The sequence below is a fragment of the Portunus trituberculatus genome, chromosome 28, assembly GCF_017591435.1.
Source record: "Portunus trituberculatus isolate SZX2019 chromosome 28, ASM1759143v1, whole genome shotgun sequence".
NCBI lineage: Eukaryota > Metazoa > Arthropoda > Malacostraca > Decapoda > Portunidae > Portunus > Portunus trituberculatus.
Window position 1 is genome coordinate 4,142,270 of NC_059282.1, and position 24,393 is coordinate 4,166,662.

The 24,393-nt window shown below is 41.0% G+C and overlaps 1 protein-coding gene and 1 long non-coding RNA gene across 3 annotated transcripts in view; one reads left to right on the forward strand and one right to left on the reverse strand.

The window, feature by feature from the left end:
* Positions 1 to 11,135: 11,135 nt before the first annotated feature.
* The window catches only part of LOC123510152 (zinc finger and BTB domain-containing protein 47-like), a 32,583-nt gene continuing 19,325 nt past the window's right edge, over positions 11,136 to 24,393 (reverse strand). For both annotated transcript variants that reach the window (XM_045265016.1, XM_045265015.1), the window contains exons 3-7: positions 18,426 to 18,629; positions 17,736 to 17,840; positions 13,494 to 13,682; positions 13,234 to 13,338; positions 11,136 to 12,773 (exon numbers count right to left, since the gene is read on the reverse strand). In XM_045265016.1, the coding sequence (XP_045120951.1) occupies positions 12,243 to 12,773; positions 13,234 to 13,338; positions 13,494 to 13,682; positions 17,736 to 17,840; positions 18,426 to 18,629 (1,134 nt within the window). In that variant the 3' untranslated portion in view covers positions 11,136 to 12,242. The remainder of the gene's footprint in view (positions 12,774 to 13,233; positions 13,339 to 13,493; positions 13,683 to 17,735; positions 17,841 to 18,425; positions 18,630 to 24,393) is intronic.
* On the forward strand, positions 13,554 to 14,733 carry LOC123510155. The gene is made up of 2 exons (XR_006676401.1): positions 13,554 to 13,696; positions 14,089 to 14,733. It is a non-coding gene; the product is annotated as an uncharacterized LOC123510155 (long non-coding RNA).

Genomic DNA, 24,393 nt, shown 5'->3' on the forward strand with positions numbered 1-24,393 from the left:
GAAGGCTCAAGAAGCGAATCACAGTTGACCAGGGGAAGATACAGCGTCACGTACAAGAACACTGGGAGTGGTTACTGGGACTGGCTGAGGCGAAACAGGGGTAGAGACAGATCAAGACAGGAAGGGCGAGGTAGGGAAAGATTTGAGCAGGAAGAGAGGGAGAGAGTTGAGGAAGAGAAGGTAGAAAGAGAGGGGTTTGAGAATGAAAGATCAGAACACAGAGAAACAGGAACACACAGATTTGAACAGGAGAGAGAGGGGTTTGAGCAAGAGAGAGTAGACAGAGAGAGGTTTGAGAATGAAAGAACAGAGCATAAAGAGACAGGAACAGACAGATTTCAACAGGAGAGAGAGGGGTTTGAGCAAGAGAGAGTAGACAGAGAGAGGTTTGAGAATGAAAGAACAGAACACAGAGAAACAGGAACAGACAGATTTCAACAGGAGAGAGAGGGGTTTGAGCAAGAGAGAGTAGATAGAGAGAGGTTTGAGAATGAAAGATGAAAGAGAGACAGGAACAGACAGATTTCAACAGGAGAGAGAGGGTTTTGAGCAAGAGAGAGTAGACAGAGAGAGGTTTGAGAATGAAAGAACAGAACACAGAGAAACAGGAACACACAGATTTCAACAGGAGAGAGAGGGGTTTGAGCAAGAGAGAGTAGACAGAGAGAGGTTTGAAAATGAGAGAACAGAACACAGAGAGGGAACAGACAGATTTCAACAGGAGAGAGACAGAGAGAGTTCGAAAATGAGAGAACAGAACACAGAGAAACAGGAACACACAGATTTGAACAGGAGAGCGAGGGCTTTGAGCAAGAGAGAGTAGACAGAGAGAGGTTTGAGAATGAAAGAACAGAACACAGAGAAACAGGAACAGACAGATTTCAACAGGAGAGAGACAGAGAGAGGTTCGAAAAAGAGAGAACAGAACACAGAGAAACAGGAACACACATATTTGAACAGGAGAGAGAGGGCTTTGAGCAAGAGAGAGTAGACAGAGAGAGGTTTGAGAGTGAAAGAACAGAACACAGAGAAACAGGAACACAGACATTTCAACAGGACAGAGACAGAGAGAAGTTTGAGAATGAAAGAACAGAACACAGAGAAACAGAAACGGTCAGATTTGAGCAAGGGACAGACAGATTTAGATTTGACCACGACAGTGATTTAGAAAGCCTGAGAGAGAGAGCTAGACAGGAGAATGAGAGAGCTAAAGAGAGAAGGAAGCAGGAGAGAGAGAGAAATAGAGGTAGAGAGGAAACAGATCAAGAAAGGAAGAGAGGGAGAGAAAGATTTGACCAGGAGAAGGAGAGGGAGACATTCAGAGAGCAGGAGGCAGACAGAGAGAGAGAAGTTTTCGCAATAGAACTGGAAAGAGACAGAGAGACAGGCAGAGAGAGAGAAAGATTTGATGAAGAGAGGGTGAGATCAAGAGTGATATTTGCTGATGAAAGAAACAGAGAGAGATTTGAACAAAGGGAGAAAGACAGAGAAAGAGATAGAGAAAGGAGTGAAAAGGCAAGGGCAAGATTTAGAGAGATATTTAGTGGTAGGAGGAGGGAGAAGATAAGATTTGAAGATAGGGAGAGAGACAGAGATAGATTTGACTTGACAGAGGACGAGGAAGGGGCAGATTTAGCCAAAGAGAATGGAGAAACAGAGACTACGGCATATACTGGGGCTGTGGGTACGGGGATTGTGACAGGGGATGCAGAGATCACGACCCAGGCTGCAGGGACAGAGAAGGGGGCTGCAGGGACCATAACGTTAACTGTAGAGGATGCAGAGATAGAGAAGAAGGTAGAAGTGACCACAGTAACATTGAAAATACTGACAGAGGAGGCTGCGGTGGTGTAGACTGTGGCAACCAAGAGGGCGCTGAGAGAAGTGGCGGGAAAGGAGACAGAGTCGAAGAAAGTAGGAGTGACCACATTGACATTGAAAACAGTGGCAGAGGAGCCGGGCGATGTGGTGGTGGAGACTGTGGCAACCAAGAGGGCGTCTTTGAAACCGAGAGAAGTGGCGGGAAGGGGAAGAAAGCCGGGGCTGTAGTGGCGGCTGTGGTGACGAACACGGTAGAGATGAAGGAAGGAGTTCAAGTGACGGACATGGTAAAGGCTGTGGCGAGGGAGGCTGCGGTGGCCAAGAAGGAGGAGGAGGAGGAGGAGGAGGAGGAGGAGGAGGAGGAGGAGGAGGAGGAGGAGGAGAAAGAGGAGGAGGAGGAGGAAGAGGAAGAGGAAGAGGAAGAGGAGGAGGAGGAGGAGGAGGAGGAGGAGGAGGAGGAGGAGGAGGAGGAGGAGGAGGAGGAGGAGGAGGAGGAGGAGGAGGAGGAGGAGAAAGAGGAGAAGAAAGAGGAGGAGGAAGAGGAAGAGGAGGAAGAGGAGGAGGAGGAGGAGGAGGAGGAGGAGGAGGAGGAGGAGGAAGAGGAAGAGGAGGCAGTGACTACGAATCCGATAGAGGTCACGGTTCATGGCTAGAGGGAGAAGCGGGAGCAGACCCAAGGGCCTTACACGTGGACAGGTTACACAGACTCCTTCGTGTCAAAAACCCCTCCGTCATCCACCACAGCGAGTCCTCTTCCCACGGCAACTCTGGGGACCCCGTGAACTCGTATAGTCGTTCTGTTTACATCAGACACGATACCCATTAAGATGTTCGCCATTTCTTATCAGCCATTTTAACTGACACATATTCAGAAACGCTTCGCTCTCTCATGACGATTGTTTCCAAAGGTTTTAGTTAAAGATATTCATGTTTTTAAGGGTATTTTTATGGTTCTGGTGATAGATTAGCAAGATTTCTAGTTGATCTTAAGGAGAAAGTGTCTTAAAAACCGGGGGACTTGAAAAACTGTCGTGATGAGAAAGCAAGGCGTTTTTAAATGTGGCCGTAATAAGATAGACTCGTTCTGGTCTATCTAATCACAAGCAACAATACATCCGTCCTTTATATTTTTACAGATATGTGTAAATATATATTATATATTGTACATTATATGTATTCTTTATTTTCTTTATATTATGTGTATATTTTATTATTCAACGTATTATCATTCACTTACACTATAATTTGCTCAGATATTTTGTCTTCTTGCCTCACCTGTCTATCTATTTCGCTGATCATGTCAAGATTAGTGGACCTTGCAGCTCTCCTCGTTTCCCTGCTCCTCTCCCCACTTCGTAGCTCTTTCACTCCACTGACATGACGTGTGGCTAGAAATATGCTAACTAAAACTAACCCTAACTTTAACCTAACCTAACTGGAGCTGAAGGCTTCTCTAATCTTGTCATGATCCTATTTCGCTTACGACACACCTTACTGAATCCAAGCAGACTTTACACAACATTTACACTGAAGCACAGTTAACATAGGCACCACCAACACCTTCCCTTACAAGCCAGCGTGCTCACCCCCCGCCGCTCACACTGCAGGACACACCAGACATATCCAGCCAACCCACTGCTACCCACGCCCCCTCTACACTCCCAGGCTACACCAGCGCTATGAACCCTTGTTGTGCCAAATTGTCACTCACTCAATCAGTCACTTCATTTTTCTATCTGTGTAACTATCTGTTTATCTATCTATCTATCTATCTATCTATCTATTTATCCATCTATCTACCTATTCTTCTGTCTGTCGCTATATTCATTTGTTTCGATATATATCTATTTGTCTACTTATCTATCTATCTACCTATTTATGTTTATCTATCTACCTATCCATCTATCAACACATTTGTATTATCTCTCTCTTTCTCTCTCTCTCTCTCTCTCTCTCTCTCTCTCTCTCTCTCTCTCTCTCTCTCTCTCTCTCTCTCTCTCTCTCTCTCTCTCTCTCTCTCTCTCTCTCTCTCTCTCTCTCTCTCTCTCTCTCTCTCTCTCTCTCTCTCTCTCTCTCTCTATCTATCTATCTATCTATCTATCTATCTATATCTATATATATATATATATATATATATATATATATATATATATATATATATATATATATATATATATATATATATATATATATATATATATATATATATATATATATAAATATATTGCCATTAGAAATTTGTGAAGAGTTTTGTAACGTTGATAAGTATTTTGTCACTGACATTTGGTTCACAGTTTTCTCGTGTGTTATTTTCCTTCACCTTCTTCGCAGTACTTTATGAATGTATCACTGGTTCATTAAAAGTTTATTATTTTTGTATAGAAATCTACAACATTATTCTTGTATTCGCTACTTTTTTTTAACATCATAGCTTATTTCTGCTTTTATTACGCTATGCGAGAACACAGAACTGTATTGTATTTTCTTTCTTTTCTCTCGATCATTTTATTTGTCATCCAAATAAAACTTATCTCATTTATCATATCTATCTATTTATTTCCGCTTTCCCTGGTTCTGAAGAGCGTTTTCATTGTTTTTCTCAATTGGTAAGTAAATCTAATCAGTCTCATACACGTCAAAATTCATTGGACGCAGATCACATTCAAAATAAAAGATCTAAATGAAACATATTATACAATGCGCTCTTTTTTTTTTTTTCTTTTTGTGTGTCTTGTTTTGAGTAGCATTTCCATTAAGCTTCTTTAACAGGTAAGTAAACTGAATCTGTGTGACAAGCAGGTGCAGGTTTAATGCAGGCTGTTGGCAGACACACCCCGCGGTCAGGTGAGGCTGCACGATAATAGGAAAACAACATAAACAAAGAATTATTTGAGGCACGGATTAAAATGAGCGCTTCTGAAAGACGTGTAAGAAGCGCATGATAAAGAATGATAAACAAAATATAGAAAAGAAATGAGGAGTAATGTGGTCGTAGTAAGGAAGTGAAATCATCGATCCACAGTGTACACATCGAATTTAAACCTCGCGTAAGAGAAATGATTGAAAAAAGATGGTGTTCTTTTAATCCCTTCAGCTCTACGACGTGTTTTTATGTTAATTCTGCTTACTATTTATTTCATTTATGTGGTGATTAAAATAGTGAAGACCCTGACTATTAATCTTCTGACCTCCATAAGCCCTTCATAATGTACACAAAATCTTCTAATCATACACAAACTCAAGATAAAAATGCGTCCCAGTATTGAAGGGTTTAAAAACTCGCATAATTTTCTGATCTGCATCGCCAACTTGGAAATATCAACACCTCTAAAACACCAAACAGTTCTGCATCAACACTCGTGCCTCAGAATATCAAGACGCAGGAAACACTTCACTTACTACATTGAAAACACGAAAGGCCATAAATCCACCTGTCCTGAAATATCTCGTGTTTTTCAAAAGTCCCTTCTAAAAACACAACTGAGGAATATTTTGCGTATTTGCATAAACTACATATATTTTTTCCTTCCCAAGTTGAGCAACGGGACTTGGGGAGGAAATTCAAGGAAAATACAATGATGCGTGAAATTACGTATCATTTTCTTTTTTTTTATAGTTTGTTACTTGCTTCTTCATCCCTTTCAAGAGGAGGACTCGGAAAAAAAGACCAGATGAGGCTGATTGGAGGGAGAGACAGAGGAAGATGGACATATGGCAGAAAAGAAGGAAAATAAATGCAAGGTAATGGATACGTTTATATGAAAGTAAAGGAAAGAAAAGAAAAGAAAGGAAAGAATAGGGGAGTTTGTGAAAATCTACAGAAAAGGAAAAGAAAAGAAAGGAAAGGAATGAGGGAGTTTGTGTAAATTTATAAGAAAAGGAAAGGAAAGGAGAGGAAAAGAAAGGAAAGGAATGAGGGAATTTGTATAAGTTTATAGGAAAGGAAAGTAAAAGAAAAGAAATAATAAGGAAAGGAGAGGAAAGTAAAAAGAAAAAAAATGGGAGAATAAGAAGAGGAAAGAAAAGGAAAGGGAAGGGAAAGGAGAGGGAAAAAATAGGAGAATAAGGAAAGGAAAGGAAAAGGAAAAAAAAAGAGAATATGGAAAGAAAACGAAGAAAAGGGAAAAATGGGAGATTATGAAAGAGGAAAGGAGAGACACCCGGTGGGAAAATCAGAGAGAGGAAGAGGGAAGCAATACGTCAATTTTCAGGTGCAACTGTCACGAAACAGAGTGATTATTTCGTGACTTCCTTCCTTCGCCGCAGTAACGTATGGGAAAGCGAGAGTGAATGAGTGAGTGAGTGAGTGAGTGAGCGAATGAGTGAGTGATGGGAGACGTACCAAGGACAATATGTGTGTGTGTGTGTGTGTGTGTGTGTGTGTGTGTGTGTGTGTGTGTGTGTGTGTGTGTGTGTGTGTGTGTGTGTCTCTCTCTCTCTCTCTCTCTCTCTCTCTCTCTCTCTCTCTCTCTCTCTCTCTCTCTCTCGAATTTTTGGCAGTAGTTTTTTAATGGTGAAAAAAAAACGTGACATTTGAGTGACACAGGAGGTGCTTCTCTCAGGGCCACAGGGATGACGGGAGGGGGGCGATAGACGGGGCGGGGGGGGAATGTGGGAGGACAGGGGGCGGGGGACTATGGACCATGCGTGAAGAACCGCCCCCTCACGCCCTTCCGTCATGTGTCCCTAGCGCCACCATTCCGTTATAAAAGCACTGCGGGAGTCTGATGAAGAAGTTGTCATCTGAAACTACTGTAGAAGGTGTGACGGTTCCCTAGCACCTGTTGCCTTTCTGTCTCTCAGGGCGTGTGTCGGGATGGCGTGTGGCCGCGTGTTGTGGGCTGCCGGGGTGCTGGTAAGTGTATGAGTGTATTTAACTATTATTCAACTTTCTGCTTTTTTCCTGTCCTGTACTGTGTCTAAAGCTAACAGTCTCAGTATCAGTAAGTAGTAGTAGTAGTAGTAGTAGTAGTAGTAGTAGTAGTAGTAGTAGTAGTAGTAGTAGCAGTAGCAATAGTAGTAGCAGCAGCAGTAGGAGCCTTTATCGTCCTTATTCTCTTCATTGCATTCATTACACGGTGATTTACACATACACGTGAGTAAAAGACAACCAAGAAACTGGCACAAACAGTTTCTCAATAGGGCAGATTGTGCTTACACTATGAACTCCTAAGGGCATGCTAAGTCACCAAGCATTATACAGTAGAGCAAAACATTCTTATGAACACTAGACTTTATTTACTTTCTATTACTGAACTCTCAATCAGCCTCTTCTCATTCCACTCCACTACACTTCACTCCTGCAGACGTGGGTGCTCCTGCTGACGGGGGAAAGCTTGGCCGTGGCGCTACCAGAGCACTATTACTACGGGAAGCCTACAGTGCACGAGCAAGGCCTACACAGCATTGACGGAAGAGCAGAAACAGCGGAACACTCCACCTCAAAGCGATCCAAGTCCAATAACCAGGATTTGGGTGACCAGGTGAGTAAAACAAGGTCAGGAATGAGACTTGGTGATTTCTTAGATGGTTCAGTGGTAAAGATGTTAAGCTAGTGTTCGAATCCTGCTCAGATGTTAGTTCGAAGCATAGATAAGAATAAGTAGTTCCGTATACAGAAATGCTCTGCTCTCTCACCACGACTGTTTTCCAAGGCCACAGAGATGATCAGCGGGGTTTATAAGAGTGTTTCTCCAGTTAATAATATAGAAATCATCTTAACTTTCACTGGAACCATAAAACCACATTAAAAACTCGTGTAAATTTAAAGATAGCCTTTTGAAATTGTGGAGCACAGAAGTATTTGAGAATATGAGCCTTAACTACTGTCAGAGGAAGAACGAATGAGGGTACCAGCTTGCTAAATACAGAGGGAATACTGTGGTGCAGCAATGTGAGATGAGTGGGAAGTGACATGTTACTAAATGAAGTGTGAAGAGAGTGTGCATAGGGAGGGGGGGGGAACTAGTAGCCAAAGGAAAGTGAAGATGAGAAAGGACAGAATGAGGATGAAAATGGTTCTAAGAGAGGGGGGAACTGTCACCCAAAGGAAAGTAAGAGACGGGACAGATGAGAAAGAAAATGGTCCGTCTTAGTTAGCAGTATCCCATTTTCTTTCTCAAACACACGCTCTCTCTCTCTCTCTCTCTCTCTCTCTCTCTCTCTCTCTCCAGACAAGTTACTACACCAACACTGAAGGGCAAGACTTGAGTGGCGTCCCAGAACCCAATGCAGAACTGTCGGTGAGTCAAAGCAATAACAAGTTCCTTCCAGCACACAATAACAACTCATTCCGTAACATGCACGAAGCGTCTCCATTCCATTCATGACTGTTGTCGTTAGTAGTCGCCCACATTTCAGCTTGATTTATCTGAAGTATGTGGATTTGATGTGGATTTTCACGGTTGCTGGATTAGAAAAATATGGTCTTTCTTTTTTCCTTCCTATTCATAAGCTAAAGCACACAAAGTAGTTATTTTCACAGGATACGTTTATAAGTCACTAGGTTTCATATTTTTTTCCTCTTTGATGATGTAGAATCCTTTACGAGATACCAGTAGGAAAAAGAATTACTCCTGAGAACCAAAATAACTTCCACCACAGCACATCGGAAGAAATATGTAGAGATAATGTACTAAAGCGTTAAAAAATCTGTATTCTTAACCACTTCAGTACCGTGACGCGTTTCTATATTCATTCTGGTTACTATTTGGCGATTTTGTACGGCTTCAGAAACTTATGTGGGGATTAGAATAGTGAGTTACTCTGTCCATTAATCTTTTAACCTCCATAGACCCTTCCTAATGCAAATAAAACCGTTTAATCATACCCAAAACATCATGGTAGAAATGCGTCTCAGTATTGAAGGGGTTAAGAGCTATCAATAAAATATACTCTTGAGAACCAAAATAACTACCACGATAGCACACCAGAAGAAATATACAGAAATAAGGTTCCAAAATGTTAGAAAACCTGTCTTCCTAACCACTTCTGTACCGTGACGCGTTTCTATATTCATTCTGGTTACCATTTATCGATTTTGTACAGCTTCAGAAACTTATGTGGGGATTGAAATAGTGAATTACTCTGGCCATTAGTCTTCTAACCTCCAGACCGTTCCTAAGATAAATATAAACCGTCTAATCACACCAAAACTACATGGTAAAAATGCGTTCCAGTACTGAAGGGGCTAAGGTTGGTGGGGAAAATGAACAAGGTCACTCCTGTACTAATCTTCCGTTTCTCGTTTTCTACACGCTCAAGTTCCCGTGGTATGACGTGACCAGCACTGCCGCCCTCCGATATGACCCACCCACCTCCAGAGTGCTGAGACGCCAAGAACGCGGCAACAAAGACAGTGACGAGGACGATGGTAGCGGTAGTGATGATAGTGATGATAGTGGTGGTGGTAGCAGTAGTGACAGTAGTGATAGTAGTGGCAGTGGTGGTGATGATGATGATGATGATTCAGGTGACGATGATGACGATAGTAATGGAGACGACGACGACGATGATGATGATGATGATGATGATGACAACGGTGATGACAACGGTGGTGGTGATGATGATGATGATGGTGGTGGAGACAATGGCGATGACGATGATGGCAATGGTAATGGAAATAATGGAAATAATGGAATTGACTACGTGTACTTCAACTTCGGAAATAATGATGACTACTTCGGCTTTCCACCCCGCCCGCAACGCCCACGACCACGCCCACCACCACGTCGCCCTCCGCAGCCCTTCTTGCCTCCACAGCGCCCACGTCCACGCCCACCACAACGCCCGCAAGCCTACAATCCTAATAACAATTTCATCCATCAAACATTATACAGAGGAAGGAAATAAAAAAAGTTAAAGGAATGAGTGGAGAATGAAGGGAGAGGTGGTGAAGGAGGAGGAGGATAATGTTAATCTTCTATCGTGTTTTTTTTAGGTTTGTTTCAATGTTCCTGTTCATAAATTTAAGATGTCTTTTTTTATTGACAGTATGAATTATTTTGATCATGTTTTTTGTGTGTTTTTTTTTTTATTGATACAATGTCTGTTTTGTATTTTTTGCAATAAATGTTCAGTATTATAGAGTGAAGCGTATTTTTATCTCACACACACACACACACACACACACACACACACACACACACACACTAACTTTCACAAACAATAAAATCAAGATAAACAAAAAGAATGAAAAAAACAACTAGATAAACAAGATGTACCTTCCTTATTTGGACAATCAAAACATAACTAAAAAAAACTGCACACACACACACACACACACACACACACACACAGGAGCACTTTCATACACCACCTTCTCTCTCTCTCCCAGTGCACTACAAGCTTGGTTAGTTATGGGACGGTAAGACAGGAGGATAGAGAAAGCGACACCCCATCCTCAAGCTCTAGGATTTACGATTAATCACGTAAATACTGTAATAAGACAAGGGCAAGCCATACACAAGTGGTAAATACCGTACAAGACTATGAGAATACCGGTAACCTGAAATAAATAATGCAAAGATCAAATATCGCAGAAATGTAGTGAATGAAAGTGTGTGTGTGTGTGTGTGTGTGTGTGTGTAAGTTTTATTTCACTCACCTCTAACAAGCGTGGACGTGCCGAGGCTTCATGAAGCACACACTTTTCCACAAAATATGGCTGCGCACTGACACACTTCCACACATTACTCCTTCGCTACGGTAAAAAGTAAATCCGTCACTGCCTCTCACGTTAACCCATAGATATAATACAAAGTTCCAATTAGCGAGGTGGTTGCCATAGTAACATGACCAGGGACCACACGACCACTGCCAACCTGTCAAGACACAAACAGGCCCCGACCGTCCTTGGCCCCTGGAAAGTAAACCACAGGGTGTCCTCCATACAGGGGCGCCCCATAGAACCACAATCACTTACTACTCAGTCTCCCGTCTCCACAGTCCGCTACATGGGCACAGCGGTAACAAATAAGAGAAGAATCACGCATGGTTGGAGAGCTTTACGCCGCTATGAATCTTTCCTTTTCTGCCTTTACAACGGGGTCCCTATTTGATGTCTAATATTCTTGTGGTGGTCTGTATGACTTGCCTTGGTGTTTGTACTGCGTGTTTTCTATTACTAAAAGGCTCCTAAAATGTAAATGTATGTCAAATCAAGGGGGTGTTCTTACCAGGCACAGATAATACCCTAAAGATCTTGCTTTCTCCTCGTGGTTGTGTTGGTTCGGCGCAAAAACAACACCAATATGTAATGATTTGTAACTTAATGTCATGACCAGATATCGCCTGAAAACAAATACAACTTACCGTCACCTCATGGATTTATTTGCAATGCTGGAAAGTTAATACATTTTTTAGCAAACAATTCAGATTTGAAATATTTCACGTACCCAAATCTTCTTCGTTGTTGCTGTTGTGGTGGTGGTGATGGTGGTGGTTGTCTCATCTCTACTATTCGTGTTTTGTAGAGCGTGATTAGTGTTTCGATATTTCATTAGTGGTTTACATGGTGGTGGTGATGGTGGTGGTGCTGGTGGTGGTTGTCTCCCTCTCTACTAATCGTGTTTTGTGGTCCGAGATAAGTGTTTCGATATTTGATTGCACCTAAACCATAACATCACATTTCCTCTCACTAACCTCACAAATACCCTTTACATGTCATTTCTTATGTGTCGAATCGTCTATTTTATCCCGCCTTCATCCAGGACGTCCTTTACACTCAGCCGCTTCCTTCATCCTGTTTACTGCACTCCATTCTTCACAGATGGGGCGTTAATCAAAGCAGAACCACACCCTATTGTAGGTCGAAGGATGCGTGTAACTACTTTTCATACCCATTAAAAGGTTACTTGTCGTCAGCGCGTATTAGTTTTAGGTTAAGTGTTACGATGACTATGCTACGATGACCTGAATACAACAAATAAAAACAATGCCTTACTCTGCCCTTAGTTTTATTAGCCACCAATGACGGAGAAAGAGGAGACGGAAGAAGAGGAGAGGACATTATGATTCTATGGACACTTCCTCTTCTCCCCTCTTACGTATGATGAAAGACGAAGAAGAGGAAGGAGTGGAGGAGAAATAGATAATAGAGGGAGATAATAACGTTTCTTTTTCTTTTAATTCTTTTCATCACCTCCACCATTTCATGCCGAATAAAGGAAAGTTATCGAGTCATGTCTTTTCTCATTTCTCCTCTAGATGTTCTTTTTTTGTGAAATGCACTTAGTTCATATCGAATAAACGGATTGATTCTTCAGTCAATATCCGGAAGATCTCGCACGTAAGATGCCACGGAAGGAGGACAAACACAATACTAAACTGGGAAAACGAGAAAAGGATCAATAAAATAATAGAAGATATGAAAACGAAGGAGTGAAAGACGGAAAAGAAGCACGTTGGATTGTAAGTTCAATTCAAGGGAAGGAGTTTTGACCAGGTGAGGAAATTTGCCTGTTTGAGTTGAATCTTGGCTGGCGAAGGAAAGCCGGGTCGAATGTTATTAGTTTGGCAGTTCTTTGCGCGGAATTAAAAGGAATATTCAGGTGCGCAGGTAAGACTTTTTCAAACAACAACCTGGTCTCACTTAACTGTTCTTCCTTCTCCTCCTCCTCTTCTTCCTCCTCTTCCTGCTCTCTTCCTCTTTCGTTATACCCTTGCCCTCTCACACTTTCCTCACCCTCGTCATCCTCTTCCTGTCCTTTGTCCTCTTCTTCCTCTTCATCATCATCATCCTCTTCCTCGTCCTCGTCACTGTCTTCGTCACTGTCCTCGTCTTCCTCCGAGCTACTGCTATCCTCGTCACTTTCACTCTCATCATCATCGTCCTCCTCAGAAGACTCCGAGTCATCCTTCTCGTCAACCAACTTCAGGAGCTGCGCTGTTCGCTGGTAGTGTCTCAGGAATTCCTCTTTTGCCTTAGCCACGTCTGGGGTGTCCTGTGGCGGCTGCTCGGAGGGGGAAGAAAAATATTAGGAAAAGATGTTTGGAAATATGGATAAAACGATGTATTCTATAGTGGTTGGAATTCATCATATATGTTTTTCGTCCACACTTGTAATCAGCGTGAGTAAGGTTGTATGGGTTTAAGGAATATCAAGGACGTTACTCGTGGTTCAGGGTTCAAATTGTTTCATGTGGTTGTGTTTCTTTTTAAACCTTCACTAATAAATTTTCTTGTTATGAGAGGATGTGTAGAGAAGTGTGGAAGAATTCAATATATGAGATCTCGCATTTTAGTACATCAGCTTGTTTTCCAGCTTGTGTTTCTAAAAGGTGCTACAGAAACTTACTACAAGCTGCTCTCGTTCTTATCTACACGCACACTCTTCAAATTTGTTTGTGCTTTCCTCCACGAGGTATTGCGTGAAGGTTGAAGGAGTCCTGCCTCGCTAACACAATACTAACCTGCGGAAGGGAATCACTCCTGGCGCGGAATCCGGAGTGATCAGCGTCGTAATTCACGGACACTTCATTCCCGATCTTATCCACGAATGTGTACGTGCCTGTCACCTGAGGGCGAAGGGCAGAGCATGAAGAAACTCACAAACGACACTCTTTATCCGCAGCGCCACACGATCATTGTTTGGGTTCAGTGAATTAGTGATCTATGCCGAGCCACAAGAACACGAGTGATTCACTGATACTGAAGCTTCAAACTCACTCACCTTTCCCTGTTCGTCCCTGTGTTCAAATCTCTCCTGCTGCGGGAGGGAGAAGGAGAACTGGTATGATCCCAGCGGGCCCCGAGATTCCCTATGTGTTATCTCTTTGAAGGTGGAGAGCAGCGGTCCTTCGTACAGAGTCTCGCTGGCTGCTGAGGAACAACACCAGCCCGCCACCGCCACCACCCACACCTGAGGAAGGGGAGGTATATAGTACATCACGTGCGTCATTTGCTTGTTTTATGCATTCTGACCAAACACAACACAGCTTTCAAGCATTATAAGCAAAATACATCATATCATTAGATAAAATTGGTCTAAATTTGTGTTTTTCACATGAGAATGTCAAACTGTCTATTTATCGCATGGAATACATTTGTATTATCATCTACACACATGAAATTACCAAATTTATGTACTTGCATATCACATGAAATGTACTAATCAAATGTTTCTGTAGTTATCACATGAATATTGCAAAGTTTCTTTGCTTAGCACTCAACAGACTGAACATGTAACACATTGCAAAGCGTAGAAATGACCAAATTTGTGTTCATCACTTCGTTAAGCATCATTACATTCTCTTCTGTTCTTACAGTCCCAATCAGAGGGCGCCTCACCATGACCAGAGTGGCTGTCATCCTGCACACACTCCAGGGGGTCACTGAGAAGGCTTGGTGGTTCTGTGAAGCGTCAACGTGCCCTCAGTGCGCGATGCCACCCGCCGATGCCAAGACAGAATGACGAGTCCCGCCCCCGCAGCGCCTCCTGTGGTTTATATCCTGCCACCAAGAGGATCGAATGACACCATGCCTTTCACATAACCCATATACTACTGAATGAAGGGTACGCGGTATGGGTTCCAATCCTTCTTGTTCTTTCAACACAGGCGAGGTGGCGTGAACAATGCTCTGTTTTTCCATAAGAACACTTTGGGACTCTCCATGGTAAACAAGCAGGTGGGAATACCCTCGCACCTGTGTACCGAGTCAGAGTCACAATAGTCCATTACATTGCTGGAGATATTCACGTGCTTTTTTCTGTTAAGATACAGCTGAATTTTTTATGTATAATAATCTTATTTAAATATTCCACAAAAAAAGAAAATCGATCCTGGATTCTGAAAATGTTGATGAATGAGTGAGTGAGTGAGTGAGTGGGAAGATTGAGCCTTTCAGCTGAGTCAACGCCAGACTCATACCTCACCTCTTAAAAAAAGAATACGAAAATCGTTCTGTCGCAGGAAATGACGTTTTTCTTTTCCCTTTTTCCCTCTCCGTGCTCGGCATACTCCCAGGAAACAGAGGCGGTCCGCTAGAACGTGAAAGTTATGAGCTTTGCAATACTGTGACGGACCTGAGGCGTGACGCTAATGCCGCTGTGTTACTGTTACTTGTATGTACTGCTTCTGTTCCTGCCGTTATTCTTGCTACTACTACTACTACTACTACTACTACTACTACTACTACTACTGATTCTGCTGTTGTTGCTGTTATTATTATTATTATTATTATTATTATTATTATTATTATTATTATTATTATTATTATAATAATCATTATTATTATCATTATCATCATCGTCATTACTATTATCATTATTGTTATTACCATTGTTAGAATTTTTGCTATTGTCGTTGTTACTACTACTAGGCCTACTACTACTACTACTACTACTACTACTACTACCACCAGCTCAACCACCATCATCACCCACACTACCTGTACAACTACAAAAATAAAGGTATCCACGTATGAAACAAAGATAAACAAAGGCATGCACCCAGACCTACACAGACACACGAGGTGACACACGAGGCAGCCCCTACAGTGTTACCAAGACAAGGGAGGTGAAAGGCAACGAACGTGTAACTCAACCTGACACTTAATAGAAAGAGAAAGTGTAGGTGAGACGAGGACGACCTAAAGAGGACTGCTTGTGAACGGAGGAAGGAAGGAGGAGGAAGAGGGAGGAAGGAAGGATAAGAAAGGAGGAAGAAGTAAATAGGAGAGGGAAAATAAATGAAGTATGTGGCAAAATTAAATACAATACATGTTTCAAATCTGTTGTTTCACTTACGACTGATCAAATTAGGGGTCATTCAGGGAAGGAAAAAGAAATGTAACAATAAATAGAGCAGAGAGAAGAATCATCATTTTTGAAAGGGCATAACTGTGAAATAAAATAAGCTTAAAAGAACGTATTTAAGGTGAAACTTAAGAAAATAGTTTAGGAAAATTTTGATCTTTACAAAAATATATCAGGAACCAGAGGAATGAATAGAAAATGAGAGATAAAAAAACACATTGGATTTCTTATACTCTTTATGTATAAATATCACAATACGAGGTTAATGATAATAATCCCCACTTAATCCTTTGCACTTATATAAATACATAAAAAATAGAACTTATATATGACTCTGTTAACGGCACACACACACACACACACACACACACACACACACACACACACACACACTTAACTTCTTTTAAGAGAGAGGTGTCAAAACATTTGTTCCACTCTTTCTGACTAATTCTTTCTAATCTTTTATGGAGACTATAATTCTAGTGGGTCTTTTTATAATATAGTTTTTTTTTTTACCCTTGGCAGTTCTCCCTCACATAAAACACACACACACACACACACACACACACACACACACACACACACACACACACTTATCTCACACACAAAGACCATAAATACTAAGACTTCTAATCTCTACATCAATACCGGTATGTAAATTTAGAGTCAGTGGAAAGTGTCTGAACCCGTCAAGGCCTTACTGGGTTTGGGAACCGAAGGAAAACTGAACAAACCGCGGGAAGGCCCCACCACGACCGCCTCCCATTTTCTTGTTAAAGTCAGCGTATTTGTACTCATAGGGAGATCTGAGGATGTAATTGCCTCGCCTCACTTGTACTTGTTCTTCCTCCTCCTCCTCCTCTTCTTCTTCTTCCTCTTCCTCTTCTTCTTCCTCCTCTTCTTCTTCTTCTTCTTCCTCTTCCTCCTCTTGTTCTTGCTCTTCCTCGTTTTCTTCTTCATAATAGTAATCTTCATTGTTCATTTCATCACCTTCTTCCTCTCCTTCTTCCATGTACAGATAGTCATAGTTGTTGCCCTCTTCTTCCTCTTCCTCCTCCTCTTCTTCTTCCTCCTCCTCCTCCTCCTCCTCCTCCTCCTCCTCCTCCTCCTCCTCCTCCCCTCCTCCTCCTCTTCCTCATCCTCATCACTCTCTTCACTGTCCTCCTCAGAGCTGGATTCGTCACTTTCATCGCTGTCACTGTCCTCGTAACTCTCGTAGCTGTAATCCTCCTTCTCATTTAGAGCCTCAAGGAACTTCGCAGTCCTCTCGTAGTACCTTAGGAAGTCCTCACGTGCCTCAGCTACATCACGAGTATTCTCTGGCGCCTGCGGGGTTGGGTGAAACAGAAAGGAGGACCAGTGTGTAAAGAAAACGGGAGGATAAAAGTCGGTGTGAGAGATACATAAGGGAGAAGGTAAACTAAACAATTAGGAGGGAAATGTGATGCAGAGGGAGAAAGATAATGAGAGATGTAGGTGAGGTCATGATGAGATAGAGGAAAAGAGGAAATGATAGAGGAAAAATGTAGAATATAATATGAATCGTATGAGGGTTAAAACAAAAGAAAACGAGATAATGAAAAGAGAGTAACGAAGGAAAACGAAGGAAAAGTGTAAAGATTAGGTAAGGTAAGAGATCATTATGGAGTACTGAAGGAAATGTGTACTAAAGCAAATGAAGAATGGATGAACAACTAGGTAGAATTAAAAAATATACGTATTAAATAGATAAGGAAAGGCGAAAAAACAACGATTCAAGGTAGAGAAAAGAAAGAAAGATCAGAAAAGAAAACAGTTATAAAGAAGATGAAAGAAGGAAAGATACTCAAGAAATAAAGAAAGAAAAAGAGAAGAAGGAAAGACAGATGGAAGGAAAACAAGTAGAAAAGGAGAGAAGAGATGACAGACTAACATGAAAAGCAGAGAAAAAATAAAAAGGCAAGAAACAGCAAATAAAATACTTATATCTAGAAAAAAAAATAGATAAAGGCACACAAAGAGATACCACAACTACAAAGAAGAAATAACAAGTACAAAAAGAGATGAACACAAGCAAAAATCACCTCTAGAACTCATTAACTATACTCTATTCATCTATCCATCAACTCAACACAAGGAAACCACAGTTACCAGCTCACCTGCACGCCGGACACTCACCTGGGGAAGGGCGTCACTCTCTGCGCGGAACCCTTCATGGTCAGCCTCGTACTTGACAGACACCTCCTCACCTACAGGATCCACGAAGGCATAAGACCCGATCACCTGAAGGAGAAAGAGCGGGAGGTTCTGAATAGTACTTGTATAATTATGTAATATGTAACTGTTAGTGATTAATGTAATGTTCAAATGTTCAAATGTTCAAATTCTCAAATGTTCAAATGTTCAGATGACTCGAACTAATTTTTATCGACCTATTTGTTTTCTGATTTTTTTTTTTTTATTATTCGTTTTGTTTTGTATTATTTATCTTGTTTTTTGTTAATTTAATGGAGTATTACGTATTGTTTTCTATTTCTAACTAGCACAGATGAGTTATGGACTAACTTACTTCGTCATTACTTTCATTCGTTTTTTTAATATATTAGCATTTATATTCGTTCGGTTTTCTATCATTCACCCCTTTTTATTAACTCGAAGGAGGATTAGATATTGGTTTCTAGTCAGCACAGGTATATTATTTATCTTTACCTTCAAATATTCACCTTTCAGTTCTTACTAATTTCACAACTACTATTCTTATCCACCTACCATCAGTTACAAGACAAGAGAATCTGGCAAACACCTATCTATTCCACCTAACCAAACGAAACTTTACCATTTTAACACATAATTAGCAACACATCTCACCTTCCCGTCTTTGTCCCGCTGCTCAGTCCTCTCCTGCTGAGGAAGCGAGAAGGAGAAGCGGTAGGTGCCATCGGGTCTTCGAACTAACTGGCTCTGTGCACTCTTGAAGGTGGACAGTCTATGTATGACGTCCTGCTCCTCAGAGGCGGTGGGGATGTAGGCAGCCGTGGTCACTTGCGCCACTACCGCCACCACAATGCACACCTGCGGGACAAAGTATTTACGTGTAAGTTTAAAGAGAGTTAGGTGTGAGTTTAAAGAGAATTAGGTCTTTAAAGGGAATTAGTGTGCGTTTAAATGGAATTAGATGGTGAGTTTAAAGAGAAATGTGAGTTTAAAAAGAGTTAGGTGTGAGTTTAGAGGGAATTAGGTTTTTAAAGAGAATTAGTGTGAGTTTAAATGAAGTTAGATGTGCGTTTAAAGAGAGTTCGGTGTGAGTTTAAAGAGAATTAGACGTGATTTTTAAAGAGAGATTTTTAAGAAAGATAGGTGTAACTTTAAAGGGATTTAGCTAATTAAAAAGAGTTAGGCTAAAGAGAGTTAGGGGTAAATTTAAAGAGAGAGCGAGTTTAAAGTGAGACGTGACTTTAAAGAGAGTGAGTTTTTCGGGAGGTTAGGTATAAATTTAAAGGAATTTAGCTGGTTAAAAAGAGTTAGGTATTTAAATGAGTTAGGCGTGACCTTAGTGGTAATAATAATAGGGAGATAAAAATGTGATGATATAATTGTAGGTAATGTAAAGTAAAGTTATGATATGTAGTGGAGATGATGAAACAATTGATTTGAGTTTGCAGATGGTAATGATATACTGCGGAGGATTGATAAAGGGATTAAAGGTTTTGATAGCAATGATGATAAGTTGCTAATATTGAGGAATTGTGTTTTTCTTGTATTCATGAAAAATAATGACAAAGACTTCATATTTTCAAATCGATTGTATCAAATATAAAGATAATAATATGATAATTGTATGTTTCGTTATATTAATAATGAAAGATTAATTAATGAAAGGTAACAGACCCTTCCTCAAAACACTGGTTATAGGGCAATAATGTTGCTGAACCATTGAATATGTAACAGTTTGCATTACCTAAATGTTATCAAAATATTATCTGCATCATTATCTATTACTTAAGCAGGTAACCTATGAAAATTAACACACACACACACACACACACACACACACACACACACACACACACACACACACACACACACACACACAAACTTTATTTTCTAGTCTAAAATAACAATGCATGCAAATATAAACTACATGCGGAGTAAGAATATTTTCAACTTTTTTTTAAGTCCGGAAATACTTGGAGAAAAGAAAACGAGATGAAAAGTTGGCAGAAAAAGTGTCGGTGTGAGTAAACAAGAAAAATTTGGCTGGACTGAAAAGTGTTGCGTGGAAGAGTGAAAAAGTCACGATCTTATGCCCAGGGAGGCGAGGGCGGCGGGCGGTCAAGAGGAGGGTGAGGAGATCAAGGGTCAGGAGCGGGTGGGCGTGAGGAAAGGAGTAATGACCACGAAAAAAAAGCAACGAAAGAGAAAAGAATAACGAAGAAATGTACAAATTAGGACGAAAAGCAAATGAAAAACCCTATACACATAATCCAGACGAGGGATAGAAATATGAAACCACGAAAAAAAGGGAGAGAAAAGGAAATAATAACGAAGAAAAGTAGAAATTAAGAAGAGTAGAAGACAAATTACAAAGAACTAGTCACACACACACACACACACACACACACACACACACAGCCTAAACCGGGACCCAGAGAGATAGGACAACGAAAATAGGAGACGAAAGGAAAGACTAAAAAAGAAAACTACAAATGAGAAGAAAAATAAAAAGAAATATATATAACCAAAAAAATTAATCCTAACCTCTCAACACACACAACACAGACAGATACAGCCATGAGGAAAAGAAAAGAGGAAAGAAAAGAGCAAAGGAGAAAAGTACAAATTAACAAGGGAAATGAAAAGAAAATTAACAAACAAATGCTACCAAACACTCCCCGTCCTCCGCTATCCCCCCCCTACACACACACCCAGAATGAGACCTACGGAGATAAACACACGAAAAAAAAAAGGAAAGGAAAGATTAAAGATAAACAGCATAAATTAAGATGAAAATAAAAGAAAAAAAACACTTCTAACGTCCCTTCCCCTCCCCCACACACACACCCCAGACTGAGACCTACGGAGATAGACACACGAAGAAAGAGAGAAAGAAAATTATAAAGAAAAGGAAAACACGAAAAAGTAAACGAAAATCTACAAAGAAATAATCCTAACCACTCCCAAACACACACACACACACACACACACACACACACACACACACACACACACACGAGACCTAGAGAGAGATAGGGCGTCTCTTCAAGCAAGCCCTGGTGACCTGACCCTCCCCATTGTGACCCGCCCCTGCCCCACTCCTCCCTTCCACACCGCCACTCACCACGCAAAAACCAGTCACACGAAGGGACTCAAAGGCTCCTTGTTTGCCATTCCCGTGTGTCAAGGGCGGGTGCTCTACGAGTCACACGGTCACACACACACACACACACACACACACACACACACACACACACCTTGCTTAGAATTGGATAGGAATGGTTAGAAATGGTTGGCAAGGAGAGCGAGAGTGGTTGTGTGTCCAGATATTTGCGTAGGGAAGAAGTTTTGAATTCGTTTTCTTTAAAGTTGCAATGGTTTGTGTTATTTACCATTTCCCGTTTTCTCTTTAAGGTGTGTCATATTATCCACGTCTTCCCATCTAAGTATCATATACGTTTTCTTTAGTATATCTGGGTTTTCTTTTTCTTCTCTGTTCTTTTCAGTCGCGTTATAATATTCATCTTAATCCCTTCAATACTGGGACGCAGGAATGATTGGACGGTTTTATTTACATTAGGAACGATCCATGGAGCTCAGAAGATTAATAGCCAGAGTCTTCACTATTTCAATTCCCACATAAGTTTCTGAAGTTGCATAAAATCACCAAATAGTAAGCAGAATAAATATGAAAACATGCCATGGTACTGAAGAGGTTTTCATATTCATTCTGGTTACTATTTGGTGATTTTATACAGCTTCAGAAATCTGTGTGGGGAATAAAATAGTGAAGACTCTCGCCATTGTTCTTCTGACCTCCATAGACCCTTCCTAATGCAAATAAAATGGTCTAATCATACCCAAAATTAAAGGTAAAAATGCGTCCCAGTACTGAAAGGGCTAAGCAGCAAATACACAGCAAATACACCCTGAGTTTATTATTTTAGGCGCGTTGACTTATCCAGGACACGTTCCAGTTTGCCAGCGTTGCCTAAGATCCACCAGATAGCCAACTGGTTCTCTTCAGAGTGAAAAAAAAAGACAAATAAACAGGTCTGAAACGGTTCACAGGAAAGAAGAATATAAAAAAGAAACATGAAAAAAAATCCTGTTCATAAGTGGTTTACAAAAGTGGTCTGCCGAATTACTACTGGCATTATCAAGGTCAGTGGGACGAACGATGAGGATTACTTGTGTTTATTCTCCTTTTTTTTTTCTCTTCGTGGGATGATTTAAGGCTAGAATGAAAAGGTTGACGGATGGAGAACATTTCAACACTATTTTATTCTTTCCACCCCTCTTAGTATCTTGATTTTTTTTTTCTTTTTTTATGTAGGAGGGACAGCTGGCCAAGGGCAACAAAATATCGAAAAAAAAAGGCTCACTATGTCGCCAGTTTCCCTAAAAGACATAGGAGTTAGACAAAATTCAAGTTCAAATGTCTCGACACCTCTCTGTTAAAAGAAGCCAAGTCAAAGGAAGGATGAGGATTAATTATATTTATTCTCCTTTTTTTCTCTTCGTAGGATTATTTAAGGCTCAAATAAAACGGTTGACGGATGGAGAGCATTTCAACACCTTATTTTTTATTTCTCTCCCTCTTAGTATCTGGATGAGGATTACTTGTTTTTATTCTCCTTTTTTTTCTCTTCGCAGGATGATTTAAGGTTAGAATGAAACGGTTGACGGATGGAGAGCGTTTCAACACCCTATTTTTTTCTTTCTCTCTCTCTTAGTATCTGTTGCTATAGGGTGGTGCTGCGTCGCGCGTGGCTGCAGACTTCGATTAAAGGAATGATGAAATCTAGCGGCAGACAGTGGGCGTGGGTGAGGGAGTGGCAGAGGGATATGTCACACCGCCCTCCCATGACCCACCACCGCCGCCACTATCGCCGCCCACATACCACACACCCGCCACACCATGCATTACCTTAAGCAACCCATTAAGAGCGCCATCAAAGGTCATCCATAAAGGTACCATTATTCAGTTTTATTTATTAGTATATCAGCTGTTCCCGTTCATCCTATCACTGCTATTTGGGGTCTAATTAGCCACGTATTAACTAAACTACCAAAAAACAAGACAATTGGGGAGTTAGTAGAGAGAGAGAGAGAGAGAGAGAGAGAGAGAGTGTGTGTGTGTGTGTGTGTGTGTGTGTGTGTGTGTGTGTGTGTGTGTGTGTGTGTGTGTGTGTGTGTGTGTGTGTGTGTGTGTGTGTGTGACGTATTTGAATTTCATAGTTTGTACCTCTTCTATACAAGGTTCTCCTACAAAACGTGTTCCTAAGAGCCAAATAAAGTTTAATGCCCTCTGAAAAATGTTAGCGATATTAGAACACCCATTATACAAACAGTAATCAATGGAACCCAAATAAAGGAGAGCCACTTGATTGGGATTGTTATTCTGTACAGGTAATGTGTCCAGGTATAGATATGATTAGTCTTGTGAGAAACCATTAATTTTACTTCCATAATATCACCTTACCTAGTTTTTCATTCATTTTCCTGCCTTGTTTAGACGTTATCTTCTATTCGTTACTGAGAAAACCCACTTCACTTAACTTTTTTAGCATAAGTGAAAGGGAACAGGTGTGAAGCTGCTAATTACTCCAACACAGGTATGACAAAAAAACACGGTATTTTGCACATCCAGGTGTTATTTCACAAAGACGTGCCACAAGTAGTCACATTAACCTACATACATCTACTCTGATCTACATATTTCCTCCCATCGGTTCATTAGCCACTAACCTTGAACAGTTTTTATCTTCCCTCTTCACTGAGCATCAATCCTGCACTAACTGGCCCACGTCCCCTGTCAAACCTAACGGGAGAGTTCACTTTCCCTCTCACTCACCCTCCTGTCTCCCTCTCGCCTGTCTACCTGCTCTCCTCCTCTCGTTTCTCTTTCCTATTTCACGTGGTTTCCCTCCCTCCTCTTTTTCGGTGTTTTCCTTACTATAACTCTCTTCTTTTTTTTTCTATTGTTATTTCCATGCTCTCCTCTCTCTTTCTCTCTCTTTTATCCTTTATTGTTACTATCTATTTTATTGCACTCCTCCGCTGTTCCTTGTCAGCCAATTTGCTTCCTCTCCCTTCATTCATTCTCCTGTTTATATCCTATCTTTACTCTCCTCTTCCTCCTTCCTTCGCCCATCATTCCCCACTCCAAAAAGCTGTCCTCTAACCATCGTCTTCCATCCCTTCCTTCCTTCCTTTTAGCATTTTCCTCTCTTAATCTCTTAAATACCAGGACTCGTTTACTCATTCTGGTTACTCTTTGGCGATTTTATACAGCTTCAGAAACATATGCTGGAGTTATACTAGTAAAGACTCTGGCCATTAATCTTCGGACCTCCATAGACCTTTCCTAATACAAATAAAATCGTCTAATTATACCCAAAAACTCAAGGTAAAAATGCGTCTCAGTACTGAAGGGATTAACCAGCTGAGCGCCACAACGCAACACTGCCAAGCGAGTACCAGCATTTTATAGACAAAGGTTGGGGAAGGCTGGCATTTCTTGATAAGGAATGAGGCACAAGAAATAGGAGCGATGACTTGTAGGAGAGAGAGAGAGAGAGAGAGAGAGAGAGAGAGAGAGAGAGAGAGAGAGAGAGGG